Source organism: Vidua chalybeata, chromosome 5 (genome assembly GCF_026979565.1).
Source record: "Vidua chalybeata isolate OUT-0048 chromosome 5, bVidCha1 merged haplotype, whole genome shotgun sequence".
Classification (NCBI taxonomy): Eukaryota; Metazoa; Chordata; class Aves; order Passeriformes; family Viduidae; genus Vidua; species Vidua chalybeata.
Window position 1 is genome coordinate 35390441 of NC_071534.1, and position 19252 is coordinate 35409692.

At 42.0% G+C, this 19252-nt stretch overlaps 2 protein-coding genes across 4 annotated transcripts in view; one reads left to right on the forward strand and one right to left on the reverse strand.

The window, feature by feature from the left end:
- Window positions 1-3073: 3073 nt before the first annotated feature.
- Window positions 3074-8470, forward strand: CSRP2 (cysteine and glycine rich protein 2). Of its 3 annotated transcripts, none has more exons than XM_053944001.1 (5): window positions 3074-3643; window positions 5531-5699; window positions 6677-6809; window positions 7473-7566; window positions 8164-8470. In XM_053944001.1, the coding sequence occupies exons 1-5, from the start codon at window positions 3532-3534 to the stop codon at window positions 8238-8240; spliced, it is 585 nt and encodes a 194-aa protein (XP_053799976.1). In that variant the 5' UTR covers window positions 3074-3531; the 3' UTR covers window positions 8241-8470. The 3 variants fall into 3 exon arrangements, with proteins under 3 accessions (XP_053799976.1, XP_053799978.1, XP_053799977.1); XM_053944003.1 differs by lacking the exon at window positions 3074-3643 and adding an exon at window positions 3696-3750; XM_053944002.1 differs by lacking the exon at window positions 3074-3643 and adding an exon at window positions 3757-3858.
- A 3129-nt stretch (window positions 8471-11599) lies between these two features.
- Window positions 11600-19252, reverse strand: part of ZDHHC17 (zinc finger DHHC-type palmitoyltransferase 17) — a 60472-nt gene continuing 52819 nt past the window's right edge. The window contains exons 14-17 of the mRNA XM_053942907.1: window positions 18336-18419; window positions 17785-17942; window positions 16877-16971; window positions 11600-14808 (exon numbers count right to left, since the gene is read on the reverse strand). Of these exons, the coding sequence (XP_053798882.1) occupies window positions 14670-14808; window positions 16877-16971; window positions 17785-17942; window positions 18336-18419 (476 nt within the window). The 3' untranslated portion in view covers window positions 11600-14669. The remainder of the gene's footprint in view (window positions 14809-16876; window positions 16972-17784; window positions 17943-18335; window positions 18420-19252) is intronic.

The window sequence follows — 19252 nt, forward strand, 5'->3', positions numbered from 1 at the left end:
TCCCCGACCGGCTGCCGAAAAAGCCGTCTAGGATAACCGGATAGCCTGCAATTCTTGCGTGTCTGTCTTGCGGCTGGCTTAGGTCTCATGAATTAGAGCCGCTGTTAACAAACGGGTCGGAAAGGAGTTGGCGGCTGCCGTGGCTTGTCCCGTGGATGACGTGCTGGCAGCAGCTGCCATCAAACCGCAGCCGACAGCAAAAATTGTTGGTGTTGGCAGTGAGATCACCTGGATGTTTAATTGCTGCTTTTGAGCTCCCCAGAGGCTTGCATGAACTAGCCAGAGAGTCCTGAGGGAGCAGGGCAGGCTTGAGGAGGGGCTGGAGGTCTGAACCTGCTCCCCGTGGGGCTGGGGAAGGAGCCCTGGGCAGCAGGAGGCTCCAGGGCGCTGCTGAGGAGCGGCGTGCGGGCGGCGGGACGGGCCGGTGCGCTGCGCCGGGGCAGAGCTGCTGCAGGGCACCAGCCCCTCGCCCCTGAGGCGCCTCCTGAGCACCGCTGCCAGGAGGGAGCTCCTGCTGTTGAGTAACTGAGGAAATATTGCCATTCTTCCCACGCAAGCGTCATGGGAACATCATGGGGAGGATAAATGGAAATACCTTCTCTGGAAGGTATTCTCTTCTCTGGAAGAGAATACGGTTACCTTGACCCTTGACGGGTACCGACTTCAGTTCCTTTTTATTTTTCATTTAATGAATTCCCAAAGCCCTTATCAGAAGTTTTGAGTTAGATAATGGTTGTCCGGTCGTCTAGTATTCTATCTCTCTCGGGGAAAAAAGGGTGGAGCTGCACCCTGTGTTGCCCAATATTGCATGTGAAATCTGGGGCAAAGCTGGAGAAACCTGATTCAGGTCCTCAGCTCTAGTTTGCATGAAAACTAAATTATTGTTTGCTAACAAAACGATTAAAATTATGTAGGCTTATGTAAATGCACAATAGAACATGAGCATGGTGGTGATGAGAGGAAAAGACTGAAGTAGTTCTTGTACCAAATAGAATTTACATTTTGGAAAGCATACAGAGTGGAAAGGAATCTCTTCTCCTTTTTTTTTTTTTCCAGTCCATGCATTCCTTTTCCAAAGCGTTGTGCAGTCTATATTCTCTTTAACTAAGGACGCTCTTTGCTGTGATTGATGTCAGCTGCTGTGCAGTAGCACAGCCAAGCACTTGGATAAAAGAAATGGAATCTTGATTTTTAGACTGTACAGTTGTGCCAAGAATGACAAAAACAAAGTGGGAAATGTCATAAAACTAATTTTATTAGCTAGGTCAGGGTATTAGTGCTAAACCATGGAGCGGTAATGATGCTAATCCCATGGAAATATTAAACAAAGGGTATCTCAGTAATTGGTGTCAGTGTGCAAATGGCACTGCTGAGCCACTCTGAGGAAGTTTCCTAAGCTGTTGCTTAGGAATGTACCTAAGGTGCTCCAATTTAGGTTAATAAATTAATCTTATTTTCCCACATGCCATGAATGGCTGGCTGCTTGTCTTGGACGAAGGTCTCGTAGCAGCTACCTGGCAGCATGTCTTACTTGGGAACCATGCATCCTACCTTGCATCCCTAAAATTGCTGAACTGTTGCTCATGCCACTGGGGTGGGAGGCTTGTTTTCCCAAGCAAGATGTGTCATGTAATCCAGGCTTAGCCAAAACTGCTGCTCTCAGTTGTGATTTGCGAGTCTGCTCTACCTTGCCTGGGGTGCAGGCAGCTCACTCTGCACTGAGGCCTGCCCCACACATTGGGAGAAGAGCCCCTTAGAGAAAGGAGCCCTTGAAGCAAAGTGCTCCTCTCTGGCTTCCTGGGGTGGCACTTCCAGTGCCTCTCTACTGATGAGAGAGACAACTGGAGATTGGTAGTCCTCTGCTTCTGGTTCAGAAGGATGAGTGCAGAGTTAACTGAAGGCAGTGGGCTGTGGGCTTTGTGTGAGGATGATGTTGTGTGTATCTTCTCCTTGTCAGGCCTAGGAGAGCTTCTCAGGGTAACTGAAGGTGAGTTTTGCACAGAAAAGTCAGAAGCTCCAAAGAAATTCCTTCCCAGCCTCCCTCCCTGATAATTGACCTGTACTGCAGTGCTGCTGTGGGAACTCTGCAGGGAGGGAATGCTCTTGCTGGTGGGGTAGAGTTGTAGGAGGTGCCCTCTGGACTTCCAGTGGGCAAACCATGGTCCTCGTCCAAAAAACACGAGTGAAATGTGGATCAGTAAGGAGCACTGGGTGATGACTGCTAGCAGCTCTGCTGGGTTAAGCTCATGAAGGCAGTAACTCTGTCTGGCTGCTGTTGGACTCTATGCTGGTGAGAGGTGGTGGTGCTGAGCTGCAGGAGAGCAAACCAGCATTAAACAGCAGTCACAAGCCAAGGGCAGTTCAGGGCTGACAGCGAGATGAGCCTTCAGCAAACACAGCTGTGTTAGCTCACGGTGGTGGCGGCGGGAGGAAAGTCCCAGAAATCTCGACGGTGATGGACAGGGCTCCGCTTTGGAGCTTTAACCCCAGACAGTTAATGGGAGGAGCCGCAGGAGCTCCTCCTCGAGCTGCGGGAGAACCGCTGCTGGTGGTGACAGAGAGTGCAGGGGAGTTGGAGAGGGAGCAGATCAGCTTGAGATGGGACAACTACTGATTCTGGCTTAATGAAAGATATTATTCCCAAGGCTACAAGTTGACACAGTGGGTGAGATGCCTGTCCCCAGAGTTTTCTGAGTGTCCATTGCAAGTAATGCATGAGAGGGGGTTTCACTTCCTTTTAAATCAGCTGTGGCTACTTGAGCAATTTGATCTGGTTGATATACCAGCCTGGTAAAGGTGCAGTTCATGTAACAAGGGCGGAGTCCCTGGAAAATAGTCCTCCTTAAACTTCTTTGAAGTGCAGGTGTGATCTCAAAGGAGTTCAGAATGTTCCTACAACCCTAATAAGTGGTTTTCTGGTGACATGAACTTTGGCTTGTACCACATCCAAATGACAGGCCCTGCAGTAAAACAAAATGCCATTGTTGGCACAATTTGTTTGCTTCTATCAGACAAGAGGCCCAGCATTAATGAAGCACAGAAACTGAAATTCTGTCCATCTGGGGGGGCATTCGTTCCAGGTACAGTAAAACTCTTGTGCATGAAACTGTAATTAGTGCATATCCAATTTATGAAACTTTCAAAATCCCCAGGCAGGGACAGAGGACATGGCTTGTGAAGACTGTGTCTGTTTTTCTTGCTGTTCAGCAGCAGTGGTCTCTGTTCCCCTTGCCAATTTGTCTGCTTTTACAAATAGCCGTAGAGAGCCTGCCTAAGCCTTTAAGTCTGGTCTGGCATCTGAAGAGCTGGGAAGTTGAACTGGTCCCAAAAGTTTTTCACACAGTGGAAGGTCACATTTTTAAGCAGTTAATGAAATTACAGGGTTGTGCTCTGATGCCACACAAACTTCACAGATCTGTTTTAAAGGAGTGTGTAAGCCCAGCTGTCCTGGGGCCAGGGTGGTGAAGGACACTACATTTAACAAATGTCTCCCCTTCGCCCCTCCAGCCTGGCTGGGCACACAGAACCACCATGCCGAACTGGGGAGGTGGCAACAAATGCGGTGCCTGTGGCCACACTGTCTACCACGCTGAGGAGGTGCAGTGTGATGGGAGGAGCTTCCACCGGTGCTGCTTCCTCTGCAGTAAGTATTCTACTGCAAAATCTCTCCTGCCACAGCTGTGAGGTCACAGCAGCAAGGGGCTGGTCCACAGGAGGTGACCCAGACACTGGGGATGGCAGTAGCCAGAGGTGACTTTGTCCATCATGATTCCTGCTTCCCCATGCGCTTCCTGGGCTTGGCAGTCCCGAGGGGAGAGCTCACCTCCTGGAGAGGTTTTGTCATATCGGGGGTGAGATGTATGTCTCAGAGCAAAACACATACATCCATTTGCACTCTTGCCAGCCTTTTCTTCAGGAGTCCAAGGGATCCTGAGGCTGAAAACCTGGCTTAAGTGTTGTTCATGCAGAGGAGGAAGCCCAGTGGCAGAGCCTTGTTTGCACTGATCTGAGCTCAGCTGGACTTCTCCCCATGGTCCTGGGGCTGGCAGAAGCTCAAGGAACAGCTATCAAACTGCTGCCCTGGAGTCCTGTGCAGACCAGGACAGCAGTGCACACGAGCACAGCCGAGTTGTTGAAAGCCTAAGCTTTCTTGGCACAGAGGCCTGTGGTTTCTTTCAGGTGAAAGGTGTCCAAAGCATTATTTTCCAGTCCAACCAACAAGCCCAGTGAGGCACTGAAAATCGCTTTCTCTGCTGAAAATACCTCTGCTTAGATGAAGGGAACAAAGGGTCTCTGTGAATCGGAGGCTCCTACTTTGCAAGCAGACAGCCTCTCTGTCTGAATCAGAGAATTTTACCTTATTGCAAACATGAGGTAACTGTTTTGCCCCACTTCTTGGTGATTAATACATATGGGCAGAGCTAGAGTTTAGCCTTCTTATATTGGCTGCAGTTACAGCTGGGCCTCTCAAACAAGTTTGCTGTTAAGTCTGCTGTCTAACCTTGGTGTGCTGTGCTGGCATTGAGAGCCTTGTCACACCTACACTCCTTTCCTTGAGCTCTACAGTGGACACAAAAAACAAAGATTAGATGCCTTGGCTGCCTCATTTTCAGCCTTTTATGGGAGTTACTATTAAAAGAAACCTGGAACTTGCAGTCAAACAATGGCTCTAGTGTGTCTGAATACATGGTTTTCCTTAATGCATGCTTCTGCTGGGGTTAAAGTCCATAGACTTAACAAACATGCATTAATTGATTTACTTACTGGATATTAGTGTCTTATAAAAAGAACCTTGGAACTAATGATTGCCATAAGCAAAAGTCACCCAGTGTTTTGCAGACATTAAAATCTTTAAACAAAAAATTCATGAGGGTATTTCTTTTTTTCTCCCCAAATTCTTTTTCATGGCCATAATGCTGTTGCAGATGGAAAGAGCATACCAGTTGGCTTACAAAAGGAGGTTTAAGAAGGAAATAGTTCTCCCTTCTACTGTAACCTTGAGTAGAGGGCTTGCATTGTGCTGAAGGACAGTGTGGGAATGCCAGAAAAGCACAGCCCCTCCGGTGACAGCTGTGAACCAGCCCCAGCTCTGCCCTGAAGCAGTACTAGGGAGGGGGGAAACCTTGAAAGTTTGGGTTTTTTCCCAGCCCCACCCTGGTTAAAAGAGCAGGGCAGGGGCTCTTCTGTACTGATAGGCTTTTGCTTCATGCTGTATGGCATCTGTCAAGGGAATCTGCTGACTGCCCTCTCTGGGTTTCTGAGCAACCTCATTCATCAAACCACGGCAAGTTTCCAGGCTTTAAATGTCACAGTCATGAAGAGGTGGGAGGGAATAGAGCCCTTTATGGGGCTAAGCATAATTCACGAATTCAAACAGCAACTCTAATCTCTGGTGGTCCCAATGCCTAATGGGAAGATTTTTGGGCAGGGAAAACCATAACTTCACTTCTCACTTGATTTTTGGCTTACTCTGTGTGCTGATGGAAATAGTCCCTTAAGGCAGTTTAACTTTTTTTTTTTTTACCTCCAGTGGTCTGCCGGAAAAACTTGGACAGCACAACTGTAGCAATTCATGATGCTGAAGTTTACTGCAAATCTTGCTATGGGAAAAAGTACGGCCCAAAAGGTTATGGATATGGCCAAGGGGCAGGCACACTGAACATGGACAGGGGAGAGAGACTAGGCATCAAGCCTGAGAGGTGAGTGAACTGAGTTGGGGGGTGCATTGTCCTTCGGTACTATTTTCAGAGGAGCCTTTCAGGCTGGATTTTGTTTATGTTCATGTTTGGAATAGAAATGCTGCAAAATACCCTGGTCTAGTTGAATGCAGGGCATTGAACCTGCATTGCACAAAGCTCCCACTGGTGACTGTGAGTCAGAACAGTAGAGGCAGGAGTTAGTGCAAGCAAGGATACACTCATCTCATGAATGAGCCATAGGGGATTGGATTATAGAGCTGCTGATGGCATTGCATGAGCTCACAGAGGTGACTGTGGGTCTCACATTGCTCTCCTAAATAAGCTGGAAATGGTGATGTTCAACAGGTTCTTGCAGGGATGGATTTGAACAGCTAAGAATCTGGCGCTACAAGCAGAATTAATTTTTAACTAGCAAATGAAGAATCATTTGTGCTTAATTATAGCCAAAATCAAAAGTCACACTAAATAGTAAACATTCCTAATCTGATTTAGTTCTTGCTGTAAAACAGAGCTGAGGTATGTCTCAAAACTTGCTTCATGCAAGTTCCCAAATTATCGCTTAATGTTTATATGATGTATGCTCTCCAGCCAGGTTCAGTGATCCATTCAGGTTCCTGATTATAATCAGTGGACAGGAACTTAAAAGAATTACTTGTAGCTTACTAGCTGAAAAAAATCTATGTTCTGATGGAGTTCAGCTCTTCTAGTTAAGTGAAAAGGGGAAGGCTCCTTAGGAAAATAGCCTTTACAGTAGCTTCTTTTTATCCTTTAAAGCACGGCCTTTCTCTTTTTGTTGTTGTGGCTTTGGTTTTCTCCCTACCAAGTGTAATTGGATAGCCTTGCTGGTAACTTACTTCTCCAGTTTTGCAGCAGTACTTATTCTGTACCATGTGCTGGATGTTGGTCTGTACATGTTGCTAAGCAGAGCAAGAGATCTTTAGTGAAAGCATAGAGAAAACAAATGTCCTGTTTTTCAGCACGCCTTCTCCTCACCGGCCCACCACAAATCCAAACCCTTCCAAGTTTGCTCAGAAGTTTGGAGGGACAGAGAAATGCTCTAGGTGTGGTGATTCTGTTTATGCAGCAGAGAAAGTAATAGGAGCTGGAAAGGTAAGGAACTGCATGTGCTGTTTTGTACCTGCTATGTGGACTTTAAATTGAGCAAAGTGTGTTACGTCAGTCCCAGCAGCAAATCAACTGCAGGGCAGTTACCTTAAAATTGCATTTCTTTGCACTGGAAATAGTCAAATCAATCAACTTAATTGAAAAAAAAAAGCACTTTAAATGCAGGGTGATGAGTGACCACCTTAGATTTCAGAGGTGAAGATTTAATATTGTCTCATGCTAGAGACTTGAAGCAAACAACATAAGCCCCTCTCACCCAGAAAAGGAAACAATCTTGAAGTGTGCAGCTTGTGAGAGAGGCTGAATGTTTCATCTAAAGGGGGATGGTCTCTGCAAATATCATGTTAAACTGCATGTCAGTCTGCCAGCTGTCCGACTCACTTGCTATGCAGAGACAAGATGTGCTCTGAATTGATCACAGCAAGCCCAAACCTTTCATAATGCTGCTCTGAGCATGATGCTGGGTGGAATCTGGGGCTTTGTGCTACTTGCAGAAATGTAGATGCTCGTCTGCTACTGGTGCACTTCAGCTAGTTTTCATTGCACCAGTCTCTAATCAATAGTGATGCAGGTATCTCCAGTTAATGTGTTTTTTTACCAACTTGGGCATCCTGTGTATTAATACTATCTTCTTTATTTTTTCTCTAGCCATGGCACAAGAACTGCTTCCGATGTGCCAAGTGTGGCAAAAGCCTAGAATCTACAACCCTAACTGAAAAAGAGGGAGAGATCTATTGTAAAGGTGAGAAAAGAAGTAAAGACCATTTATTTATGGTTCAAGATGCCTTGCAAGGAGAAATGGTCAATATATTGTTGATATAAGAAACTTTCAGGCTCATGTTCACATGGAAGTGCTCTGTAAGTCATAGGAATAGAGTAAAAAATGGAATAGATACAACTGAAGCTGCTGATGTAGTTGACATCTGCATCATGTAAAACATCACATACAGCAAATGCAGCAGCAGCCTTGCTCTGTGCCTGATCAGAGTAAGGAAACAAGCCAGCAAGTATCATGCTATGCCTTCTTGAGTGGTTGTGGATATAAACTTGATCCACACAGTGGTTTGATGACAACAAATGCCTTAACAGATACTAAGCCACAGACCTGACCTGTGAATTGCTCTCACAGAGTGGGCTGGGAGCTACACAGACTGAACAGTCCTGGCTACTGAGTTCAGTCCTGTTAGTTATGCAGCTTAACAAAACGTTTCTAAGTGTTGCTTCCCAGGGGCATATTCTAGTGGCTAAGGAGAAGCCACTGAGAGGCTTAGCCTAGACAGTGCTGTTCTTAATTAATGTGCCAGAAGACTCAGCTAAAGTGTGTTCATCTTTCTCACAGGTTGTTATGCGAAGAACTTTGGCCCCAAGGGATTTGGGTATGGCCAGGGAGCAGGTGCCCTCGTTCATGCCCAGTGAGGGGGCTAAAAACACCTTCCAGCTCTGCTGAGATCATGCTAGAAGGAACAAGAGAGTTTCCTAAATGTTACTAACTACTGTGAAACAGATACTAGTTACTGTAGTGTACCTTCAGCCAATTATTTTACAAACACACACACTGCTTTTTTCCTCGCCTTGTGTATCACACTGTAACACTTTTAATACTGAGTATCAATTCAATAAAGCTTTGCTTGTTGATATATCCTAAATCTAAGTATTGCCTACTTTGTCAGCAATAAAAGTAAGGGGAGTGTTGCTGGGTACTTCAGGGGTGGAAGAATGATGCTTTATAGACTTGATGCACAGCTCTGCTGAAAGCTGGACAGACACAGTCATGGCCTTCAGAGCTGAATAACTCTCCTCCAGTATCACACCATAATATATGCTTGTGCAAGGCAAAAAGCTGCTCGCTGCACAAAAGTAATACATCTTAATCTACTGCTCTGCACAGTGACACAGCTCTGCAAGTGATAGATAAGGGGTACCTGTGTGCCTAAATGGATGCCTGTCTTTGGCACAGAGTCTCTAGTAAATGAAAACCAAACCATAATATTCTGGGGCGCTGTGTGTATTTTGGTATTGAGGTACTGTTATGCACAGAACTTACTGCGCAGGAATACTCCACCAAGACAGCTGCAGATTAAGAAGTTAGGTTAAAATAACAAAGAACTTTGAAACTCTTGTCTGGTTTGAGAAGCAAGCTGATACTTTTTTGGGATAAAAAAACCCTTCACAACACTGAATTTATGGAAACACATATAACTGGGACTGGGACTGCTGCAATGAAACATTAAGCAAGTGTGTCAGTATTTTCTAAAGCAGTTTCAAGTAACATCTATGACCGTGGTCTGAGGCAATGAAGCAGGTTAAGCCAAAAGCCTAATTAGAAAAATATGTACTACTCAAAATAATACACAAAGAGCATTTTGTACAGGTTATAAAGGAACCATGTGGATAGGAGGAAAAACAAGCCAGCTCAGTGACCCAAGAGCTTGTCCAGTTCACAGAGCAGGAAAGATTAGAGCTGAAAAAGACAACACTAACTCTGAAGCAGCACATTTCAGGTGGGAGAGAGGCAGCAAACAACATCACAGCCTAGGAAACCTAGAAAAAACTCTCAGTCCTGCTACTCATATCATCGACATAGCTTTCATAGCAAGAAAGTCTGATTTTACTAAACGGCAGCTAATGGGAAGTGCAAGGCACTGAACTCTAGTCAAGGCATAATGAGGGTGCAGAGGACTGGCTTCTTTTCAAAAAACCCCAAACCCAGGAACCAGCTTTCAAATCATCAGGACTCCCAAGCACAGCAATTCCTCTGGTGGAGCACTGCAAATCTTGGATGGAGATCTTCAGCACAGGTCAAAAGTCTTCCCTGGTCTTTTCCTGACAAGCCAAAGGGTGGTCAGCCTGGACACAGCCTCTCCAGGAACACTGCTTGAGGAAGGGGAGAAAATCACCACCAATTCTCAATGTCAATACCAAAACAAGACTCAGTAGAAACCACTTTTTTCTTCCCTTTAGATGTGCTCCTAAGTTCTAGCCTTACACTTTAATACATATTGCTGGTTATAAATATCCTGATTAGATTCAAAATTGGATTGTTACCTTGTTTCTACTCAAACTTTAACCTTTAGCAAGGACCAGACAAGGTAGTCTGTCTCCTGCAATTGCCACCCAGAAAAAGACATCTTGGTGACACATCCTAGCCCCTTGTAGATGTCTGGTTGATCCTTAGAATAACTTAAACCTCATTATATAAATACATTAGGCCACATGAAACATCCCCTAGATGGAGTTCTCCCTTAAGAAATGTTACCTTGCCAGCATGCTTCACTGAAAAGACAGGAATATTTAATTAGTGAATGCTAACTTTAATTGGTAGTGCAAAGGTGTCGTGGTTTGACATGGAAGTGAATTTTTTCCAGGAAGTTGGGTCAAACCAATCAGTGGTCAGGTTTGGATATTGGCACCTGGAGTGACCACTGAAAGTATGGACACGCCTCTGAGAACACAGGGGGTTAAAAGCAAGAACTCCCAGGAGAACTCTCTCTTTTGGTTCCGGTCGTCAGAGTGTGCAGACTCCCCCCCTGCCCAGCCTTAGGCTGGGTGGGGGAGGGGAAGCCACGCGGCCTTGTCCAGGTAGGCCGAGGGGGCTGAGGGTCTGGAACCCAGCCAGCTCCTGTGGACGGAAGGGTGGAGAGAAGTGGAGATGCCTTTGCCCCCGCCCAAGAGGGAAAGAGACAGAGAGCCTGGCGGCACCTGGAGATTTGCCAGCAGAGGAGAAGGAGGGGGGGGGGAATGCCCAGCGTGGGAGGCGGAACGCCGGACCGAGATATCAGCTGTCCAGGGAGTCTGAACGTTTAACCCTTTCCAGGAAATGAGGGCTTTTTTAAAAGTATTACTCCTCCTTGATTTGTAGTGGAAGAGAGATAGTCCGGGACCTGAGATGTTAGAAGAAGAAATATTTAGGTGGGAGGAGATGATGAAGTAGCTTTTAGCTGGACTTTTCTTGTTAGCCATGGACTGAACTAGAATCTCCTGCAATAGAGACTGCATTTTAGGGGGATGCAGTGGTGACCCAGGGAGACCTGTTTCAGCTTCGAACAGCACAAGAATGGCGAGAAACGAAGAGAGCTGAAGAGGGAATGGTGATACCCTCTGTCTTCAGGAAGAAGATGAGTCCTGTTTTTGGACCCCTCGGCCCCAGGGGAAAATGGGGGGGACTGTAGTCCCAGGATGAGAAACTGAACTGTTATATCTTTGGGTCCGTGGCAAAGCATCCTTAAAGGAGCCCTATGAGCAGTCTGTCCATGCATGGTGGTGAGAGCACTGTGACATGGAAAGGAGAGTGTCACACTGGCAGATTTTCTCCAGGCGGTTGCCATGTGTGACAGGGAAACACAGGGGGGCAGCTGTGTTTCCTGGGGGGCCTGTGGTGCAAGAGAGACTTCTCTCTCCCTTGATAGTTTGAGTATGGATTACCTGAAGGGTGGTAATTTGATCAGGAATCCTGGGTGATGTTTCATGGCTGGGTGTCTTTGGAATTGGGAGGAGGAGGGGTGCTCTAAAAGGTCTTCATCCTGGATTTAGTTTATGTGTTTTCTGTATTAGTAGTAGTTTAATAAAGTTTTTTTTCCTTTGCTATTAAGCTTGGGCCTGCTCTGCTCTGTTCCTGGTAGCATCTCACAGCATTTATTTAGGGAAGGCGCATTTTCATGTGGACGCTGGCATTGCGCCAGTGTCCAACCATGACAACCACACTGTAGTAACTCATAGGATTTTGCATCTGTACAAATTTGGGTTCATGCCTGTACATTTTTCCAGAAAGGCTTCTAAAACTGGACACAAACTACACTGTATGAAATCACGCCCCAAGTCAATACAAACACTGCATCTAAGAGTCAATATTTATTTGATTAATAACTTACAAAATTTAACAGATTTAATTTATGTAAGGAGAGCTAGTTTATTAAACATTTTACAGATTTTTTTTTTGTTCACAATGTAATACACATCAAGATCTCAACAGTATTAAAATAATACTTGGCACAGTTATAAATAATATACAAAAAATCCACAGCTTAAAATGTAGTGATGCTGTTTTACACATTAATTGAAAAAAAAAAATCTGGTGGACATCAAAGAATACAAAAACCTGCAAAGAAACAGCACATGTTTAGGGCCAAGACAAAATTCCTATTTATTCTACCTATGTCAGATTAAGTTGCTCTGATCTGCTGTTGGTCTGGATCAGCTTAAGTTTCAGAAGCAATGCAGTTTTGGTTCAACAAGTGAATTTTAAGTTTGATAACTTGACAGAAAAAATGCTGCATAGTTGGCTCCCCCCTGCTTGCTTTATGATTTTACATCAACAATTCAGCGTTACTCAAGACAAGTTACATTTTGCACTGGAAACTTCATACATCCCAAATCCATATATGCATGTTAATTTTCACAACTACCTACTATTGCTCAGATTCTGCAGGTCTCAACAAATCTGTCACCAGAGAGCTACTGACATGTAAATAGTGCAGAACTTGCTATGTGCTACCAAAGATCATCTCTTCTGTTGCAAACATTTTTGACATCGAGTGCATGATGCAATTCATGGCATTTAATGCTACTGGGCAAATATGACCAAAACTTGCATCATGCACTGAACTGTTGTTCTGGCTGGGTGGCTGGGTGATATTTTATGAAGTGTATTGGAGCTCCTCAAGTTCAACCAACTCCCAACTAAAATGTGAAAAAAGAAATGAATGAACAAATATGCAGAACATCATTGGTGATTAAAACAAACCATAGTGTAAAGCTTTCATGCTTTTTTCTGATTAGAAAAATATATGAATAACAGAAGTCAACTGTTTTCACAGAAATAGAGCATGTTTTTGTTAGGATTACAAATTTTGTCTGACAACAGTAGCCAAAGCTTCTTCACCCCTATATCCAAACCTCTCCTATTAAAAGTGTCCAAGACAACATTGATTTTTCCAGTATTAAACATTCAAGGACTCTAATGCTGCACTTCTGTAAATCCTGATATCTGGTACTTGCAAACTAAGTCTGTGTCTTGAGATCAATGAACAACTACAGAAAAAATGTTTACTTGCAAATACTGAACATCAACTATTTACAGTTTCACTGCTCCTCCTACTACGGCAAGGGCTGGGAATACCACTAGATTGCTTTATTACCTGTAATCTGTGTATTACAGAAAACGCTAATTTTGCCAAGCATCAAACATGCAGTGAATTTGCAGGGCATAATGCCTATTAACAGCAATATTTAACATCACTAAAAGCTCATTAGATATCTTCCTATACTTTTTTGGTTGAATAAAATGAAAATGAGCAGCTTTAAATACACTAAACACACACTCACATAGAGAAAACTATTTGATAAATTATTTATATACAGATACACATTCTTTACACTGGTCTCAGACATCTGCTTTCAGGACCCTCCCCAAACTCCCCTCACAGGTTCCTTGAACCACTGGGTTGCTACAGCACTTAGAAGAGAACTAAACTGATTCTCAGTCTCTCTGTAAACAATAGTTAAGGAAGCAGTGAACAATTCACTATGAGTATATGAAAACACCATAACAAAAATCAGTGCATCACATTCAAGAAAAGCCCCTTTGGAATGCATTTTGAGATCATTCCTTACCTTCCAAACATATCTGTAGCATGAGAACTTAAAAACAGAAATTAAGGGCAATTTCCACGTGCCAATACACCTTCTTCAGAACACTGCTCTGCATTTTCTGTGCACACATACCGTTATGGGGATTTGTAATTTTTTGGTTTTGTTACAGTTTGGATTCCATTATTTCACATCCAAATTAAATAACCATTTCAGGCAACTCTGGGTTCTTCTTCTCCAATTGCATTCGATTTAAAACTATCTTGTCTTTTTATAACTGAGACATTTGCTTTTACATCTATGGTATCCCCCATGTAATTTCTCTTCCAACTTGTCTCCAAATACACTACACTGTACTGTGTGAGGACCAAACCTAATACTAAAACATTGCTAGTTTTTAAGTTGCTTATACAATTCAAAGATAATTATTTTTTCCCCACTGTTTTCCCTGAACATTATATACTGTAAACTAATTTTACAGGTGTATCATGCATTTAGGCAGGGCTTTAACTTTGACAGAAAAGCTTTCCTTACTGGCAGTTGTTTGTTTCAGACTACATTATTTCAGAACAGAGTTATTACAAGTATTTAGCTGTACCACTAACCAGTGGCAAAAACAATCACCAAAAAATGTGGGCAACATATTTTTACTCAACATTACCTGATGTGCCCTACTGCTATAACTTAACATATTACAGGGGATCCCCACCATAGGATGTTTATAACAGGTCTGAAAAGCACATTTTTCAATGTACATCTTACTACAGAAAATCTGTATTAAAAAAATCACATTACAGGAAATACAACACAGCGGTCAGTGAACTCTGTATCATGAAATTTAGTTTTATAGTCTAGATTCTTGTTTCAGTGGAATTATTGATATTGGGATACAAATTTTTCTGCTCATCACAATATAACTACTTATGTCAATACTTCAATAATCTCATGCTCCATTGTGAAAGACCTTAAATAAAAAACCTGATAACAAATACTGTGAATATGTTGTCATGAATAATTCTCATGTTAAGAACTGTTAAAATCCCTTTTTGATCTTCCTCCTCTTCCTTATCAGATTTGGCAGTTTATTCTGTCCACTTTTACTTTTGTTAATAAAATTCTGATGAAGAGAAGGTACCTTTATGATTCATCATCAGCCCTACACATAGCATGCTACTCTTCAAGGGATGCAGAGTCGAGAGAGAGAGAGAAAATTTTTTCAGGCACCACTCAGGATGATATGCTCACAGGATGAAGGTGGTGCTACACTAGCTGGTAGCCTGATCCTGAAGTCTGGTCATATTCTATTGTATACTGCCTTGTCCAGTCCACAACAACAGGCCGAAAAAGACCACAGCATCTGAATTCAAAGAAGTCTATAATGTTCCTTATACATCCATGGCTAAAAACAAAAGGAAAACACACATTAGCAAGCAATATCATAGCTCATCTAACAAAGTACATAATCTTTTGACTACCTACAAATTTGATTCTTCACCCTTAAAGTTTCTAACTTTAGAAAAGCAGCTCTGCTCAGAATTTTTCTAGTACTTGATAAGCAAGTTGATGAGTAAATTCTGAAATAAGAAGTGTAAGTAAGTTCTGAAATAAGAAGTGGTCACCAGACTGGTAAATGTTTGATCCTTGGGCATAATCAACACACCAACTTTATTCCACTATCTACCAAACATGTTTTTAGCAGTCCATCACGGTGTGGCACATCCTGGTAGTTCAGATCCTGTTCTAAGAGGATAGTTGCATTGTACAGATGGATGCAAAACAAAACAGCATGAAGTGAATGTCTTCCTAGAATAAGTCCCATATTTATTGGTATTTGTTTCTGCATACATACTGGTTCACCAGCTGCAGGTCTAGAATCAACCAGGTCCCTTGATGAAACAAAATTAAGAAAGCATGATCTGAATTAAATGAACTATTCAAGCACTTTCTGTGGCTGAATCAATTAACTATCAAATATTTAAGAAACCTACATAAAAACTCCCCACATGCTGGGGATTTTTAACTTAATTATACATGGGCTAAATAGATCACAGTTCTCTGGAAAAGCAGCTCATGTAATGATATATGAGAGAGCAGGTCTAAGCAAAAAGGAGATGAAACTATTTTATGTCAATGCTTCATGTGACAGGTGATGCTAAGTCAGTTATTTCAGACATCTGGTGTTATTTTCAGGCGTAATTTTTATAATAGCAGCTATTTCAGTTAAAATAGTTTGTGAACGTGACAGCAATTTGGGATCAAACCAGCACTTTTTTCCTATTTTGTGCACCACCCTGTATTTTCCAGGCAAAGTAATTAACTGGTTTTGTTACAACTCTGATGCTGTAGGAGCACTGTAACTACACAGTTTCTCTTGTGAAACTTGTCTGTTTCTCACTACAAGTTTTGTATGAAGAGATATTAAAAAAAATACCACACAAATTCCTAGCATAGAAATCTATCTGCTACATAACAGAATCATGGAATGGGCAGGTTGAAAGAGACCACAGTGGGTCCCTGGTTCAACCAGGATCATTCTAGAGCACATTGTACAGGATTGTGTGAATCCATGCCAACTGCTCCTGATCACAATTCTCATCTCCTATCTCCTTTACCCTGTGTGGCACCAGAAAGAGCAGCAGCTCCCACAGGAGATACAGCACGTGCAGCAGGATGAGATGTGCTTTTTTCTTTTTCCAGCTCCTTTTGCAACATATTCTCAACCCATCAATATAGCAGCTTCATGCCTTCATTTTACGTCCTGCTTTGGCTCCACAAGCTGCTCCATGACCCCATATTCCATCTCAGGGCTATTTCAACCCCAAGCCCCCATCTTTCATCTTGCACCCTCATCACTACAGAAACCATAATCCCAACCTACTCTTTTACATATTGATGCCCAAAAACTGTATGCCCAAAAACTGTATGCTTGCTCTCACCCATGCAACACCCACTTCAGTTCCTGGGACATCCTGCTCCCTTCCCCACAAATAGCTTTGGCCATGCTCTTCCTCATGAATAGGAAGAAAGTGAAGCCTCTTTTCTCACAGTAGAGAGAAAGGGGAGCATAGAGCAACTTCAACAGCACAGTAAGTATTCCTCCGGAGAAAGTGCCCAGTGTGGAAATGAATGTCCAGGTCAAAATAGACATGCTGCAGTAAGCAACTACCTCTGGTTTGAGCATCTGCTTTGTAAAGAGAGTATTTGTTTCCCCATCAACTCTACAATGAAATACAACCACTGCCGGAAAGCATTCTTTTCTGTGTTTATGCACCCTACACTACAAAACATTAATCACTTCATTTAACTGGATAGAATGTGTGACTGTGAAAATATCTGACAAGATTCAGCACTCCAAGTAGAGAAAATAGTCTGGAAGTACTTAGGTGTGTTCTGTTTCAACAAGCAACATGATTCAAATGTATGCAAGGCTACACAAGTAAGAAATTTGTATATACTTCAAAACTTACTTGAATGGGCTTTCAATAGATGTGGTTGTAACTTTAAAGTGCTTATATCTTCTTGCATTCATCCTTTCATTTGTTGTGATACCCAAGCAAGATATCTTAAGATAGGAAGAGTAAGTAATTTAGCTCACATAAAAACATGCAACCAAGTACTGCATGAGACAGACTGAAAAAGGATCAAATTTACTGGTTTAAAGTCCTTCTTTGACAAATGAGCTTTTAACTAGGAAAATTATCAGGAGCAAACATAAACCATAAGATTTTGAAATTGATATATGTTGTAAGTAACAAATACTGTAAAAATGGAGGACAAAACTTAAACTTACTGAAAAGTTTTACCTAAGCTTTAGAGAATAATTTCTATTTCCACAAAATCTTCTGCAGAGATTAAATCTCAAGGTTCATTAATGACAAGTCATACTTCAAGGCTTTCAGTATGACTTTTCTTTCCTTAGGATAAAGAAAACCTGGGTTTGGTCAGATTAGAGTATAATAATACGGCCTCAACTCAAACCGAAGCATTGTAAGAAATCTTTGTATCCTCTTTCAAGCTACCACTCCCTTTCTGTTAATAACATACAGCATTATTATAAGTTGGCCCCACAGCTCTTATCCTCTATTAGTCTTTATTGTCTTTTTCTGGTCTGTTTTACCATTTTGTCATTCTGAGAATGGAAAGCAGGAGGTAGGTATTCCAACCACTTGCACAAAAAAAAAAAAAAAGGCCATTTGAATTAGAGCTGAATGATGCCTAATACTGAGAGACAGCAGATGCTTGCCTTCTCCAGCAAGGCTGAGAGATTAAACGCTTCGTCTAGCACAATGAACATGAAAATTTAAATGACAGAACTATTTGATATTCTTATGTCACTCCCAGGACACAGCATTATGAGTGAAGTGCTCTTCCATACCTGATACATCTGACACATGAGTAACACAGCCACCCACATGAAGTGAAACACACTGTTTAGAAACATCCAAAACATCCACGGAGAACAGGTAGCAATCTGTGTAACATAGGTCCAAAATCCATCCTTTGTGTAACTTGTCTCACAGTGGAAACCCCAGTCTAGAGGAAAAAAAAGTCAAAAAATATACAGAAGATTTATGGTATGCTTATTTTATAGCAACATATAATACCCACATTAGAATGTGTTAAATTAAATAAGAAAATGACAAGTGCCAGAATTCTGAGCTTTACTTGCTCTCTCTTCCTTTCCCAACTCCTTGAATACATGACACATGCACATACTTGTCTGTGATGAAGAAACAAAGATCTAGAACAAGAAAAACATCGTCTTCTAAATTAAAATACCCAATATAATCAAATATTAACGTGCAGTTCAATTCCAGGATAAAAATAACCAAAACTCTGCTAAGGCAAAGATCTATAAAAATCCATACAAGGAGATAAAGTATTTAGAAGCAATTAAAAAAGCGCCAAAAAATCACATTTACTCACAAGAGATACATCCATAGATCATCCAGCAGATCATAAAAAGCAGGAAGAACAGGTATCCCATAAAATAGCGATGGTTCCCTGCTCCTAAAGTTGCACAACAGGGACCAAATTACTACATTTTCAGAAAGCAGCAGAAAAACAACATTACACCAGAAAGTTTAATTGCTTGCTTAGAAGTATTGCTTATTATTGTATATAGAAATATTATGCTACAATATTAAGCCCCTATAACTTCAAGACACTGAAATTAGCTGGTTTACTTATGATTTTTCCTTTATTTCTCAGACAACAAAGCAAGTTTTCTTTAATTTTCTGTCACGTTACAACTGCAACTCACTAATTCATTTGTAACCTCATTCATGAACAAATAAAATTATTGACAGACAATATTTAGAGCAAAGTTGGTAAGAGCTGTTGCAGAGCCTTAACAGCCAGGAATTACAAATTACTAAGTATTTTTTAAAAGCCACTGAAAAATCATCAAACTACGGAGCTCACTTTCTTAAAAGTAACAGAAATATGAACAAATATAGAACTTTCCTTGATAATAAGCTAACTCACATCTTATGTTTGGATGCTTGATGAAGTTAGCTAAAAATAAAATATCTAGTAAAACTTTTAAAACAAATACCTGTAACTCAACAGACAAGGCCTAAGAACCTAGCTATAACAACAAACGGGATAAAAACTATTCTGCTTTAGACAGAATTCTAATGCAAGAAAACTCAGTTACTAGAAGTCTGATCTATTTTTAACAGTAGTAGAACTAAAAATATGCCTCTTATGAGAGTACATCATAATTCTGAAGTACTCAGCCTTCATTCTGTTTGTAAAGTATGTCCAGTGTTGCAACCTTCCAACAGCTCCAGGCTCTAAACTAAACCCACAGAGATGATAATGGGCTACAAAAGATTTGG